Here is a 16824-nt window from a genome sequence, read left to right on the forward strand (position 1 = left end):
GCCGCCCACCACCACCTCAGACCTCAGATCCTTCCTGGGCCTTGCAAGCTACTACACGAGATATATCTGAGATTTTGCATCGGTCAGCGAACGTCTAAGGGCACTCACCAAACTCGACACCGAATTTGTCTGGTCACCTAAATGTCAAGAAGCTTTTCAGATCATCAAGGACTGCATCTCGGACGCCAGGAACATGGCGTATTTTGACCCAAGAAAAACCACAGAACTCATCGTGGACGCTAGTCCAGTAGGCTTTGGAGCTATTCTCACGCAACTGGATGACAAAGAAGGACATGAAAAACACATTGTATCATGTGCCAGCCGAAGTCTCTCCAAGACCGAATAAGCCTATTCTCAGGCCGAGAAGGAAGGATTAGCAGTGGTCTGGGCCTGTGAACACTTTCACCTATTTCTATACGGGAAACCATTTGTTGTAGTCACGGATCACCAAGCATTGATCTTCATAAACGGCAACCCACAAGCCAAGATGCCACCCAGAATAGCTAGGTGGGCACTTCATCTACAGGACTACCAGTTCACCATAACACACAGGCCGGGAAAAGAGCAAAACCCTGCCGATTTCCTCTCCCACCACCCGCGAGAGAAATGCGGACCAGAACTATTCATAGCAGACCAATACATAAGATATGTCATCCAGAGCAACACGCCTCAGGGTCTGGACACGGATCAAATAACTCTTGAATCCAACGCCGACCAAGGAATACAAATTATACTGAGATGCCTGGAAATGGGGCGATGGAAACAAGCAAAGCAACTCAAAGAAACTGCAAGCGAAGACACAAGACAAGACATCACATGCTTCCTAGCAGTAAAAGAGGAACTTGCAAAGTCGGAAGGGGGTCTGCTGCTAAAGGGCACCAAGCTCGTAATTCCACGAAACCTGCGACGGAAAGTCCTGGAACTATCCCGCGAAGGACACAGGGGCATAGTGTCCACAAAAAGAATGTTAAGACAAAAACTGTGGTTCCCACAGCTAGAAACCCTAGTGGAAGAACTACTCCAGAACTGCCCCACGTGTGCAATCATAAAACCACACACGACACCTGAACCATTGTGCATAACAGCACTGCCTGAAGGGACATGGGAGGAAATAGCAGTCAACCACGTTGGGCCCATGGAAGGGGGAGAGTACATATTAGTGGCAGTTGACGAGTACTCAAGATACCCTGACTTACAAATAGTCCCGTTCACGTCAGCGCATCACACCATCCCAGCACTGGACAGGATGTTCGCAACATACGGAGTCCCCAAGGTGGTAAAATCCGACAATGGCCCCCCATTCACCGGACAGGACTTCCAAACTTTTGCCGAGTACATGGGATTCCGCCATAGGAAAATAACACCTTTTTGGCCACAGGCAAATGGCACAGTAGAAAGATTTATGAGCAATGTCAAGCGCACAATACAAATCACACCAATCACAGGAGAACCCATTGAGAAACTACTATTCCAACTCATGCCAGACTACCGACACACACCACATAGTACCACTGGAAAGACACCCTCAGAGGTGATGTTCGGACGAACAATTAGAACATGGTCGCCAAACATAGCGGCCGCTGAAGACCAATATGAAAATGACTCTGAAATGAGAAGGAAAGACACCCTCGTGAAAGAAGGTATGAAAAGGGCAGCTGACACCACCCGAAGGGCCAAAGAAAATGACCTGGTACCGGGGGACATAGTAGTGGTCCGGCAACCACAAAATCGCAAGAGCATGGCTCCATTCAATGACGAACCTCTCATCATCGTCAAGAAAAAGGGATCGCTCATCACCGCAGGAGACCGAAGATCCACGACGAGGAACTCTTCCCATTTCAGGCTGATGCCCGGAATCACACCCACGGTTGACATGAGCCGAAATGATACCCACCACAATTGGGACACCCCATATGAAGGGGACAGGGAAGACTCTGAAAATGACATTTCACAAGAGGCAACCCCAAGCCAATCCGCAAGGGTGGACAGTCGACCCCAGAGAGCCCAAAAGAAACCTCACCGCCTCATTGAGGAAATGAACTGAAAGCAGGACTCTGTGTTTAGTAACGGGAGGGTGTGGTGTCGTCAATGCACTCAGGTCACATGGGGAGGACCAAGGGGCGAGGGGAAGGGGAGGAGCAAGGAAGACGGCAAAGGCGCCAGTTCCAGGCAGGCACTCCATGAATAAAGAAGAGTTTCACCCCAGCTCGTGTCTGTCCCTCCTTGTACAAATGTGGAGTGACTGACACCACAGCGTGAGGCGGTCCACTTGCAGGATAGCACAACTCCAATGCGACCCTATGGGAAAAATACATGTTCCTGATTGCTGTGGTGAAATCTCCCTCCCAGGGGCTCCCGAATGTTGGCATGTCTGCTCTCAACTCACACGCTTTTGGCGGGTGTCACCCACCTTGTAAACAGCTGACTCACCCGCCAAGGCTCCCGCATGCCCATTCATTTCAATGAGCCTCTCACCCGCCAAAATTAAAATCGGGTGTTTCCACCCGCCTTTGCGACGCAAATGGTTGCGAGCTATAACAAACACAGAAAAGCTAGAAAAAAAAGTACATGGGCTACCACAAGTTGTAAAGAGTGGGCTTTCTGCGCAGATCTTTAAATCAACTAACAGGAATACCACAGTTTATTTCGCCAGCAATTTACTGAGGGCTTTAGGGACGTGGCCTCGTTAGAGAGTGAATGAAAATAATCTGAACATAATATCTATATTTCTTCTTTCTTCAGATAACTTCGACATTTTTATATTGTATAAATAGAAATTTGGGAAGTGCACTTTTGACACTTAGACAGAAACAGATATTTAATGTAACGCAACGCTATTTAGAATACAAACTTTACTACGACTTTAACATAAATACGTCAGCTTCCAAATAAATTCCTTTCACTCCTTCAAAAAAGAACTGTCTGTTCCAAGATGGCCCCAATGTTATAGAAAAGCGCATTAAAGTGTATACACTGTAGACCGCATATTACACTATTGTGCAAATCCATGCATGCAAGCAGCCATCTTGGGTGTTATGAAAACTGGTCTCCGCATTACAGCCAATTGTTATGAAGCCATCTTAGTTGTGTACTTGTCCATCGTTTGTGTTGCTGTTGCCACTGCCTGTCAGTAGCGCCCTTGGAATTTGGCTTACGGTAGAAGACCATGGCGGCTTCTGGAAATGGAGGCGAGAAAGCTTGGCAGCTGCTGAGAAGCCTCCCCAGGGTCACCTTAGGCAACCTCAGACCCAACCCAGGAGCCAGGAAGAGGGTGAGAGCGCTGTGCGGTCCTGTGGCATCAGGGCGGGAGATTGATGCAGAGGGGGTTATTTTCGGTGCAGATCCACTCATGCGATTTTAGACCCTGTTGATGCATTACGCACGTGTATTTGAGTCCAAGGTGAACTGCGCACGCGCAGCTCTCTTTACCTTTCATGTTATGCTCCAGTAACGCTGATCCGCATACTAATTTGACAGGTCAGATGCCCCAGAGATTTCTTTCCATTGCACCTCAGATGGGAAGGGGTGAATGTCCTCTGTTGTGCTTATGCTACGGCATCAGCACAGTTAAAGACATCTCTAGTCTGACCTTTCACGTAGCATCATGCCGGTACTGAGATCTTAACAGAACTTTAACATTATTTTTGTCACGACATGGGCATTCCATCGTTTTCATGCTATTATGACATTAACGCCACTATAGTTCCATTTATGCATTTGGTGTGCCTTCAAGTACTGCTGATTACTTACCGATAATCTTCATTACTCCTAGAACCACTCTTCCTCGTCACAGTACTTACCTCATGAGGCCCCTGCCTCCGACACAGGACCTTCTTTTTTTCTATTATCCCCTATAACTCCTCCCCTCCAACCACATCACCCAGTTTACATAACCAAGCATGGGATCTTCCCTGCAGGGAGGGAGAGGAGGGTTGTCAGTACTGTGATGAGGAAGAGTAGGGCTAGGAGTAATGAATATTACTGCTAAGTAATCAGGATTACCTCCATGTCCACTCTTCTTCATCCCAGTACTTACCTCATTAGGTATACCATAGCAACGGGGAATAGGTCCCAATGAGACACAGAGCCAAAAGCAGTGCAGAAAAACACACTTTTAATAACTCTAAATTCACATCCCCACTGACAAAACCCTGAGTGGGAGACATTCAAACTATAGTGGTTGATGAAAGTGCTTTGATCTGCCGAGGTGGCAGCTCTACAGATCTGTAGAGAAACCCGCCTTGCATCGGCTTAGAATGCCAAGGAAGTCGTCAAACCCCTGGTGGACCGCCGCAGAATGTGCGCAGGAACAGGCAGGCCAGAAGCTACGTAGGCCATGGTCTTGTCTTAATCAACTATTAGTATGGCACAGTTTCAATATGTAAAGTCCCTCGCACAGTGGTTGCCTGCAATCAACGATTATAGAAAGGTAGCACAATGTATTTTACAAGATTTTAGCTGAACATGTGTACACTTCAAGTGTAAAAGGCACAATTACACTTTTACTGCATAAAGTTCCAGCTGTGACCCTTCGTTCTGTGGCAGTTTTCACATTACTCCACGTGGATTTTGCGAATATCATTGCTTCTGGTCACAGGGAAAAACTCCATTCTGCAGAGCAAGTTCGCACACAAATTTACACGCTGGATGCAGCCGTTCTTTCCAAGATGGTCTCAGCCTTTCTGGATCTTTCTCAAAAGTGTCATGAGGTCTTCCCCCTCATGTGTGGCAAGGAACATTTTCAGACCTCACTAGGCTTAGATGCCTAAATGTGCCCCTTTGTGTTTGGGTATGGGCCTCATTTTGCGTGTACTCATGCTCAGGCCTTTTGCTGAGGGGCATCTGTCCCCCACTGACTCCGGCATGTAGTTATATCATTTTAGGGCTATTTCACGCCAGATTGCTAATGGAAATAAATAACAAAATCGAGGTGATTTTGTCCAAAGTGGACACCCAATGTGCCGAACTCAGCCAGAGTAAGGTCGTCTTTGTGGCTTTAGAAGGTTTTGTGACATTGCAGACGACCAACATGGCAGATCTTTGTACTCTTATTACTTCCACCTTAACCACCACTACTATTATTGTCAACCCGGAACAGGCCTCACCTAATACATCTTCGGTGTCCCTAAATACGAATTTGGAGGCCCTGGTACAAATTCTAACAACTGGTCTCTTTTCCTCTGATAGACGTGTCCACTCACGTAACTATTAAACAAGCGCTGATGTTCGAACCATTGGCAGCCAAAAAGATGTTTGAGAAGGCCATGAGAGTCTTGATAAGCTTGACAAGCCTGAGAAGGCCCCCAGAAGCAACCCTTTGGCCCAACTATATCCACTGTTCGAAAAGAGCCAGACGTTGGGCCTCCTTACAAACGCCAATGAGGCCCAATTACCAACTCCGAACTGTGCATTGTTTACAGGGGAACTTGTTGGAATTTAGAGGCTGGACATGGATGATGCCTCGAGTGTCTCCTCTATAAACAGGGACACCATAAGGAAGCTGAAGCCAAAATCAAGAAAAATCATAAAGCCACCGACTATACTGGCTAAAAAGAAAAATGTCCATTAATCGCCCTCAACTAAACATGGCACCAGGCGGGACAACGAGGGTCAAGACTCCGATATTGTCATCACTGTTTGATTACCTACAAGGGCCAAATAAGATTACATCTGATGCCTCAGCACAGACCGAATGGGAGCCCCGCCCCCTCCATCACTAAAGCCCAGATGGTAAGGTCTGTTGTCCAGTCATCCAACTGGGTTAGCCTGCCTTCAGTGCTGAACACGAGGCGGGTGGCGGACATCCCCAAATTTAAAGCTACTTACAAGGCCCTTGAGATTAGGACACTTTTTTGTGAAAGTAATACCTTGTCCCTGAATCGTGCCCTTATACTGGATTTTTTCCATCACATTATTCCACTGCACCACATTCAGAGTGATGACATAAGGACAGTTGATAGATGTGAAAAAGTGCCCAATCCCACTTCATTTGTATTTTTCAAAGCCAATAGTGCTTTGTCTTATGTAATGGATCATGTGAGTTATTTTGGTCGGATGGGTTAGGAATGTGTATCAGTGGAAGCTAAATATGGTAAGAGATTCTGCCCGACTGATAGTGATAGGCCCCTCAGGGCAATGGACTCAGGTAACAAAAGCACAGAGTCCCTAGGCACCTAGGATGGTGGTCCGTTGAGAGCGCACACAAACCCCCTGGGACCTCAACATAGAGAAGGAAATAGGGAGAACACTCTGGGAGAAGAATGCCATTGGGCCTGGTCGGCTAAATTGGATGGGGAACCTAAAGAGCTCATTGTAGTAAACATTTATGATCATGATCCTCCCTAAAGGTTACCTCATGAGTTGGTAATTTCACAAACAGAGGCTCTGTTCCAACTCCTACTTGGACCTTCCACGTGCATTATTTGCAGGGATTTTCACTCCAGGATACCTAGGCACTAGGGCCTGAAGATAGAGATGCCTCTTACATGGTTGATCAGGTGGCAGAAGATCTGCTATCTCGCCACTGTAAGAGGGGCCTTGAGTGCACACACATTTTTGTATTCTTTTGCTTTTTTGATGGTTCATGGATCTACTCCTTGGGACTCTCCACCCCAGTATGCTCAAATTGGCAGAAAAACGTGTAGCATTGCTCCAGTACCCACGTAAATGACATGGGCGTGGTCCCCAGACTAGAGTGATCACTTACCACTCCTAATTAGTATGAATAGTCACCTGCCCTGCTCGCTCTTGAAATCAGATGGGGAGCTGAGGGTCAATTCTTCCTTGAACCGCATATCATTGTATGACAGCAGGTTGTCAATGTTCGTGGCTTCTTTGCAAATGGCACTGAATTCATGTCGGGTATTGCGAGAAGAGGTCCCTTGTACCCTAGGCCATTAAGTATTTGGGAATTTTTATTCAGGAAATTATCCTCAAGACCTTTGTTAAGAGAAACTCCCAACACCCGCATGACCACCGAGAGGCCTCACAGCCACCTGTTTGACAAACTAATCATCAATAAGGGGAAAGAGTTGTGCTCCTCCTTGCTACCCTTATCTCGAATGACACTGAATTGCATCGAACTTGCCTCTCGAGTAAGCTGGATGAAAAACAATTTGACAGGACAAACTGGAGTGCCTACGCTGGCAACATTTTGGTGAGCTACGCTGGCATCAATGATGTTCGCGAGTTCTGGAGATGCATTGGTGGCGACTCTACCTTGAAGGTCTTGAGCTGCTTATGGAACTTCAGGTGTTCCAGCTCAAGTATGAGAGGGACAAGGAGGCCATTCCAGAGGGAGGCACCTGCAGAGGAGAGAGATCTCCCCCCCACTCTTCCTGGAGAAGCGACTGACACTCAAGAGAGTTAGAGGTGGTTGAGCGAAGGGCTCAAGAAGGAAGGTGTTTTGGAAGAGGAAGAGAGAATTGGATGTAGTGTGGGCCCCGGCCCAGAAAGCCTTGTGGACGATGCAGAGGATCTTGAACTTAATCCTGGCAGCCACTGGGAGCCAGTGGAAAGATTTCAGGGCTGAAGAGACCTAAATATCAATGACCTTATATCCCTGGGCTTGAGGCCAAGGACAAGTCTTGCAGTCCTGCGATTAGTCGCAGAGGGCGGAGAATAGAGTAAGGCAAATTGAGAACGATGGGTTCGCAAGTAAGGGTCTGTGCGCTAGTGATCACTGATTGGATTCGAAATTCAATCTGAAGACTTAAATGTCAGCAGCATTACCACCAACGCCAACCAGTCCACCCTGGCTGGTATTGAAAACTAGTAAAGAGGAGGGTGAGGTGGGATCTCCCTGTGATTTCTGACCGCTCGATCAAACAAGATATATACTTGCTACGGCCATTACGGCATGACTATTTTCAACGTGTCCTGTCAGCGTGATATTTACACCGCTTGATTCTCCATGTGAGAGCACCTATCTACGATTTATCAACGCAATTGTTTTTCTTATGCCTCGAGAACGACCTGTGTGTCGAAACACGTGTCGGCTGTTTCCTGCTACAATTAAAGCATCAACAATATTACTAGTGTGCCTTATTGTTGTAATGTCTAGCGCATCTCCACCTCACCCTCCTCTTTACAAATTGAGAACAAGGCTGTTGCAGTAGCAGGGACCTGGAGACAGTGAGCTTCTGGCGGGAAATGAGAAAAGGAAGAATATCTGAGGAGCTGTTGCTGGTAGTGGGCCTTCTTGGCAAGGTCATTGATATTTAGGATCGGAGAGAGTGGAGTGGAAGATGACACCAAGGTTTTTTTGCATTACTGGAAGGCGAAGGAAGAGGTCCCAAGGAGGACGGCCAGAGAGAGAGGGAAAGTGGGAGCAGGGGTCCCAAAGAGAATGATCTCGTCTTACTGGCATTAAGGCAGAGATCGTTGCAGGTGCACCAATCCTGAATCGTGGATAGTCGGGGGCAGACAGGAGAGGAGGCTCAGAGGAGCCTGAAAGAGTGCAGAGTGTCATCAGCATAACACTGAAAATTAGAGGACAAGGTAGAGCAAATTCCCAATCTTTCCACCACAGTTCCCTCCGATCAGACCTTCACTTCAGTCTTATTGCCAACCTCTCTACAGGGACAAATGTCACATCCTGGCATATTTTAACAAATTGTTTCGTCAGTAGTATGACAGTAATGCACTTGAGCAGTTTGAGAAACCTCAGAGCAGGTATTGCATAACTGATAATAGAGGCACTTACAAACCATTGACAGACACGATATACTCAGAATTTTGACTAGCGCTATAAGTAGAATCTGACCAATAGATGCACTAGGGGATCCTAATAGACCTACAATCCAAGACGCAAACGTCTAGGAAGCCTCCGGACTAGTGTGAAGGAGGCTTACAGTGTGACGTATATGGGTGACGATGTCAGTAAGATTGCTTGCCTAACTTGGTATGAAAGTACATCACTTGCTCTTCATGACTGGACAAACGCTTCCTTGTGAGGCTAGAACGATGTCTAGAGCAATACATACTGAAATACAATGGTTTGAATGTTTACTTGTTCTCAGGATAATGGAGTCAAAGAGGGTGTAGTGGCATTTGCAATATCTTCTACCAACCGTGCCAATTGAGTCTGACAATCTCAATTTTAATCGCAAGGGCTTGTATCAAATATCCCACCCTTGCCACAAAATGTTCCCAGGCACTGCTTCTCCTAGCACGGGACTGAGTGGGAAACCTAAGAGTTTGGCACAGTGCAGGCAGAAAATACCCCATGTAACAACTCCCTACCCAATAAATGGTTAACAAAGGGTAAGCCCTGTACCCACAGATGAAGTAAGTTCTAGAATATGCTGTGTAACCGGACTAGGAGAATGAAAAATTATGTTCCAATTATGTTCCAAGGAAAATGTAACATTATTGATCACTACACTAGAATTGGTGGATAGGTAATAATGACATTTGCTAGTACCCATGAACGGAGGACTGGGATTACTGTAATGTAGAAGACCAGTGTGTGGGGTGGAACGATGGAGTGCTGCTGGTTTAGTGCGTACCTGATCTGGGATGAGAACATTTGGAGGACTGGTAAAACCCAAATGGGGAGTGAGCATACCTAGATGGTCCTGGGTGCTGAGACTGGGGAACCAACTTGATATCCAGACAGACCCCCCCCTATCCCCGAAAGGGGATGGGTGCAATAGGAAACCTGGAAGATAAACGATGTGGCAAATGGGCGCAAACCCAGCAGTCAGTAAGATTAAAGATGCAGGTATACTGCCAGGAGAGATGTAAATATGTGTTTTCACTGTGAACCCAGGGATGTGCAGATGGACTGTCTTTCTCAGTGATGTGGAAAATATATATCACACTGAAATAAGAGTATACCACTATTTTAACAATTAAAACAATCAATGAAAAGAAGCCGGACATTCTGCAAACCAGGTCCACTTTTCAAATGTCCAAGTCCTGAAATCAAATTGTACCCTCAGCACAAAGGTATGTGGCTTGCAGACAATAGTTTAATTTCGTTAATCAAAGCAGGTATGTCTCGGGGCACAGGCAAAAATCTGCTGAGCCTAACTTCCAATTCAAAGGTTTTAGGCTCTGTGAAGATGCAGCAAAATAAGTATCAATGTTTCAAAGTTCCTTTCCACCAAGACTCGTGGGCTAGACAAAAACATGCATCGCACATAATTTTTGATTAATATTTCCACCTAAAAAGTTCAAACTACAAAATATCTAAGATTCCAGAGCCAAACAACTGTAAGGGTCATTGTAACAGGGTCATTGTAAGAGAATGGCCAACATGTGATGGCAAAAAGGGTCATAACTTGCAGTGGCCTATATTCTTTGCTGGCATACCACCACATCAGGGGGGGGATTTATTGTTACTGATGGGGACTAATCCAGGGGCAAGTGACTTGGCCAGTTGACACTTAGTTATACGGGCTCTCTGCACTCTTCTGCGGGATCGCAACGCGTAGCTTTTGTAGGTTGTGTTGTTGGCCCAGTGGGGTCAGACACTGAAGATAGTAATATATTATTCCAATATTGAGGTCTGAATATGGGTTGTTTCTTCCAGACCTTCGACCACCTGATGAAGGAGCCTTAGCAAAAGCTCCAGTGGAGACCTCAGTGTGTGGAAGAGATTCAGAAACAGCAGATCCTGATTCAACACGTGAACAATACTGACTGATTGGGAGCCGTGCCCTCGCCTTCTAATACTGACCGCTCCGTTACAGCAACACTGGAAGAGTTTGACATTGTCAAATGATCAAAGAAGTCACTTGTGGTGCAGTCGGTGGTCGTGCTAGAGCTGGAGCTAAGCCAAGCAAGATTGGTCACTGCAGAGGTGATGTCATCTGTTGGGGCAGCGACTTTGCAGTATGCGCTGCATGGATCCAGGCTGGAATACTTGCACTCTTGCCTCCAGAATTTGTCAGTAGAACCTGGAAGCGATCACGCCACCTCGGCTGGAGCGCGCACTTCTGCAGATGGACCTTCAACAGGACCCAGTGTCCTGACCGTAGAAGGTGATCAGGTACTTTAGCAGTTCAGGCAAAGCTTCTTTGACCTGGTAATGCAGAGAGCGAACAGTTTTTTAATGAACATGCAACAGTATTTATTCAGGGTATCGTCCTTGAAGGACAAGCTTTGGATGTGTGAAACTGCTGGGGTGCAGTTCCCATTCACATGGGACGACCAGTGAGGATTCCATGAGCAGACAATTTATGCTTAGACTGGGGGTTATTTCGCATTGGCAAACAAAACTAGTGGCAAGGCTAAGGGCCATTCCAACCCTGTCTCTACACTTTAGACAGACTCAACTTGAGGCCATTGTTCTTGCGTTCTACATGCGCGCTAGAGTGCAGGCGATGAGCGCAATTGAAGTGTTGAATTATTCCTAGCGCTTTACGCACTTCTCTAATAACCTGACCAGTAAAGTAGGCACTTTGGTCGATGTTTATACTGAGAGGCAATCCAAGAAAGGTATAAACCTGGCTAACAACATTTAGTCCACTGTGACAGCGACTGCTTTTCTACAGGGATATGCCTCCACCCTCCCAGAAAGCACATCCACAAGGACTAAGCAGTAGATGTATGTCCTACAGGCAGGGACTTAAGTGTAAAAATAAACCTTTCCGGTATATGATGTGCAGACCGTTTTGTAGGCATAGCTCTCCCATCATTGTACGTTAAGCATATAACACAATTTTCACAATAACTCTGGGCCATAGAGGCTAAGCCAGGAGCCATCCAATCTTGATGTAACCAAGCAATGGTGGCGTTTTTAGCTGAATGCGCCACGCTGTGAGCTTCATGAACCAAATGGGGGAGAAATACTTGGCGGCCGCCTGGGGAACATCACAGGGAGTCTACCCCAACCTTAGATTCATTTTGATTCCAGATCACCCTGGGGCTTGATCTTGAAGGATCGCCATACTAGAAAGGGAAGGGATGTGTGACCTTGGAACTGCAACACAAACATGAAATTCATTAGGAGCCAGGGGCTCTTTCAAGGCAACAGAGCAAGCTGCACCATCAGCTAACACCTTTCTTTGGACCTTAAATGACTGTGAGGGATAATGTCCCTTACATTTCACTACGGCTATAGCTACAGGAAATAATGCACTCAATAAAGCAGAGATGTATTATCCAGTTAATATTGAGGTGCCTGTGGAGGTTGGATATCCACGTTTCTTTCAAAGAATTCCAAAGTCGTGGATCACCCAGTCTGCGTACATGTAGTCGGTATGGATCTAGATCGTAGCCAATCTATCTTGGGCCAGAGAACACGCATGGGTGAGAGCCATGAGTTCAGCGACTTGGACTGATTTTTCCATAGGTAATCAATGGGCTTCTAGAAGCCAACCTGGTGCACGGCAAAAACCTCCCCTTCCTTTGGGAGGTTGTAAACTCATTTGCAACAGCATGAGTTTGGCTTTAGTGGTTTCGTTTTGCCTTTCAGCATTCTCATGAAAATGCTGTGCAGCTAATAAAACCTCAACCAAACTCTTTCCTTCCCATCCTATTAAAACTGCTTTAATCCCTTCAGATACCTTAAATTACAAATCCATAACAAATTGAGCTACTACTGCTTGAGGTGCTGGGATATTCCGCAGGATTTTCCTTTGACTTGCTTGCATGCATTTATTTTAGACCAATTTGTCTTTTGAGGACACATTCCAGTTATAGTATGCACCAACAATTGGTAAACATTTTGAAATCCCTAGCAGTAGCAATTTCTTCAGCTGGCCATTTAGTGCACACTTTAAGCAAGGTAAATGTATCTGTAGGCAGCACTGCTCGCAACAACTGATTTAAATTAACACAGGTGGGATGATAACTATCTATGATGACCTGAAGTTGCTCGTGGAACTTGTTGGGGAGATTTTTCATGTATGCCAAATCCCATCTGTAAGAACCCCAGCATGTTTTGCTCGACTCTTGCACCGTTTTCCTATTCTCCTGACTGAGGGGAGCCTTTTTCCACTCATTCATTCTTTTTGCTCCTACTCTGGGAACCCTTGTTCAACCTGCTTTTACTTTATTTTTATGGAGTCTTGCTTACCTCTATACTTTTTAAAGGCCTCTGTAATTTACGTTTGCAGCACACAGCACCCTTTGTGCATTGTTGCTGGGAGCCCTTTGGACTTCCTCTTTATATTTTTAAAGGCCTCTAATTTACTTTTGCAGCACACAGCACCCTTTGTGCATTGTTGCTGGGAGCCCTTTGGACTTCCTCTTTATAATCTTTTATTTTCCTTGAGAACTACTATTCTCAAGGTTAGAAGGATACTTTTTATCCATCTTAGCTTTTCCCTTTGTGAGATCAGCATACACCACCCTGTGTGGAGTGCTGAGGAGATACCTAGTATCCCTTTCCTCACTGCGCCTGTAACATTTCTGTTACAGGGAAAAGCATACAAATATAGCTGGTGGCTGTGGAGTGTTCTACCGACTTGTGTGTGATTTGTGGCTGCAGGCTTTTTCCACAGCTGTGGTAACACACAGAAGGGTCACCAGTGACCCAAAATGGTGACCCCTTTCTTTTATCGGCATTTTTCGTGTGCTTGTCCTTTCTTGGTCCTTCTGCCATCCTGGGTGGGGGAGGTCCTGGTTTGAGTTGTCTTTGCGGGAACCCTTGGTATAGCCTACCGAGGCGCGAGTGTGTCTGCGAGGACAGGAAATGGGGGAGGATCCTGAAATGGGGGAGGATCCTTGTCTTCTGGTGTGTCTGAGAGAATCCAGTTCCCGCTGGGGTGGGGCTGGCTGTCCTGATTGGACAGCCACCGCCCCTTTCTGTAAACTTCAGGGAGAGTTTGCTGAGGATGAGTCTGAATTCCTGATAAAAGGTGAGGATCCTGAGGCAGATAACAAATCGACCACTGGACAGATTAATCGAAGACGATGACCAGAGATGCCTGCAGCCCCTTCCAGCAACCACAAAGAGACCACTGGCATCCTGACCACGTTTTCGAATAGACAGAGGAGCTCTGAAGAGGACCACTTATTCCCTTTGGCTGGTGGAACCAATCGGCCATAAGATGACCTGCAAATTGAGCCATCTCACGACGTGCTTGTGACCTTCCATGTCTGCAAACTGCTAATACCCTGGGACCTGGAACCACTTTGCGGTGTATCGTCTTGCAACAAATTTACTCCTTCAGGACCTCAAGAATCCCCTCCTCCAAAGACCTCTCACCAGAGTCTAGGACCGAGTAAGCAAGGCGAATCATTTGGCTGAGTAACCTTCCTCCTTGGAGCCAGTGAAAAGGCGCCGAAACTGCAGACTGATGTTGGAGCACGGAGAATCCTCTGCTGGAAGCCCTCTCGCGACTGCTGCTGCAACATTCCTTCAAGAGTCCCTCCTTTCACCACCACGACCAAGGAACAGGAGACCAGGTCCACCGCTGCTGCACTGTGAAAGAATCCAGCTGCATCTTCTTCACAACTCCTAAGGTACTGTGGGACTCGTGGTAGTATATATCTCAAGTTGTTCTGTCGCTCCTTTGCTGCTAGAGTGCCGATTCCGGTGTTTGGGTGTTTGCACATATTGTTCACCCAGGCCTAATGCTTGTGTGCCCATAGGGAGCCTTTCCCAAGGTCCCTGAAACCTTTTTGACCCTTTAATGCAGTTTACTTACTTGTAACAGAAGACTCCTTTTGGAACTTTGCCTTTTCTGTTGCTGTGCTTTATCTGCTTTCCTTCCAATACGACTTTGAAGAACTCCTACCTAGATAGGGATGCATTACTAAAGCCTTAAGGCCTCTGAAAAGTACTACATGCTTTTCAAAGTACTGGCCTGAAATTCCTGGTGTTTTAATGACCCTTTTATTCCTATAACAGAACATTGAGTGGCTATAAGAAAGTATTTCTACTGACCTTCAACTGTATTCCTAACCTGTATAACTCCTAACTATTGGTTTTCTCACCTGAAATACTATATTGTTTTCCTATTTGGTTTATTTGAAATAGTACTTAATTACCTGAATAACTTTATCCTTGTGTATATAAAATAAATACCAATTTTTACTATAACTACAAGTGTGTAAGATCTTCTTTGGGCCTATATATTTGAGTTCATTGTACTTAACGACAGCTCACATCCTCCTCCTAAGATCAGCCTGGCTGCTCTGCTATTCTACCAAACCTCTGAGTAGTGCAGACGTATACTAGAAATTCGGGCCTGTATATGGCTGGTAGCAGTGGACGTGTTGTACCGCGATAGTTTTATAATGCCTTACCACAGGTGGACTTCAGGAAAACTCGCCTAACATAATCTTCTTGTATCTTTGGGAATCTTTGAACTGTATTAAACAAATCAGTAGCCCTCCATGGGGCATGTACAGTAACTAAAGTTTTGCCTCTTCCCGCAGGTTGCCTGAGCTGGAATGCACCTGTGCTAGTATTAATTGTTGTATTTGGGAACCCTTCCAGTGTGGCTGAGGAAGGAGTTTAGAAATCTGAGCTTGTATTTCAGGAGTGAACGGACCAACCATAGGGTTTATTGGAGTGGACTGATTATAAGTTGGTGGTTGGGTAAAGTCTGGACTAACCGTTGTTGTTTGGGTTTAACATTTAGTGTATCAGGATTGTATGTGTCCAAAATATCTTCGTGACTTTCCTTTAATGGGTGCTATCCTTGGATAACAGGATATCATTGTTTGTACCCAGCTTTATTGGCCAGTGCCTGCAGGTTGGAGTACCTGGTTTTCAGGGATTTAACTTGCTCCTGGAGCTTTTCTCAAGTGGCTTTCAATACCTAGGCCTTCGATTCAGTCTGTCTCTTAGTAGCTTCGGTATACTAGTCTAAATAACTATCCCGTTGGTGTACACGTGCACCTTTCTTCCCCAATGTAAATTAGTTATCCTGCCCAAGACAAATGTACATTATTGAGGAAAATGCCTAGTTGATGCACTGTGTATATTTGTGCCATTTATCCAGATACTTGCATGCTTTTGGCAGGTAGTGAGTAAACATAAAGTGAGCTGAACTTCCTTTACGAGGAAGTGGCACTTGTCTAGACTGTCTTGAACCCATTCCCACGGGGATAAAACAAGGTACGACTTATTACGGATCCATGTCTTTTCCTAACTGCGCCTGTATCAGAACGCTATAGAATCCCATGGATAGCGGCGTGGCTATGGCTCATTGGATGACTTCTCTGCCACGTCTGTTCAGAAGCGCACTTATCAAAACCCACCCTCCGTTACTCCCCTGTTAGAAACATTTCAGAAACATCTGCAGGTGTTGGTCAGATTCAGATAACTGCTAGTTCACAGTCTATATCCCCTATTATGATACCCACAATGCAGAGCAGTGTTCCAGCTTGTTTCAGAGATTTGGGTGGGTAAGACGACACATAGTCTGTAGAAACAAAGCATGTGTTCAGCTCTTGTACTAGGAAAGAGAAGAGTGTGAAATAATATAAAGCAGGGTCGCAATGGAGTCTCACATTTAGGGTTTCAAGTAACCAGGTACGGGTTACAAGACGGCCATGGGACTCTCATCCAAAATCAAAGAAAATCAATAATCCAGAACACATTCATCGAATCGATACTACAATACCCTAACCAGCACAGCGGTCTCATGTTCTTTTAAATCGGTCGGGAGTATGGATGCGCTGCTTTTAAACTACAGTGGCCTACCTCCTTTTTCATTTACGTATTCAGATACAGTTCTATAGGCAGGGTACTTCCCTCCTGTATCCTTGGATAATCAGATATCGGACTTCAGATTTCAAATTTCGAGACAAACATTTACCCCAACCCGTTTCAGACAACGCAATACAAACATAGCAATACACTGACAGAATTCCCTGTGGTCACTAACCCATGGTTTTCGATCTATTCCGCAACTGCTC

At 45.8% G+C, this 16824-nt stretch overlaps 1 protein-coding gene across 1 annotated transcript in view; it reads left to right on the top strand.

Moving 5' to 3' along the window:
- The first annotated feature begins 3103 nt into the window (after positions 1-3103).
- The window catches only part of MRPL15 (mitochondrial ribosomal protein L15), a 170141-nt gene continuing 156420 nt past the window's right edge, over positions 3104-16824 (top strand). Inside the window, exon 1 of the mRNA XM_069621054.1 lies at positions 3104-3271. Coding sequence (XP_069477155.1) covers positions 3167-3271 — 105 coding nt within the window. The 5' untranslated portion in view covers positions 3104-3166. The remainder of the gene's footprint in view (positions 3272-16824) is intronic.

Source organism: Ambystoma mexicanum, chromosome 5q (genome assembly GCF_040938575.1).
Source record: "Ambystoma mexicanum isolate Mex_15411 chromosome 5q, UKY_AmexF1_1, whole genome shotgun sequence".
NCBI classification, from domain to species: Eukaryota; Metazoa; Chordata; class Amphibia; order Caudata; family Ambystomatidae; genus Ambystoma; species Ambystoma mexicanum.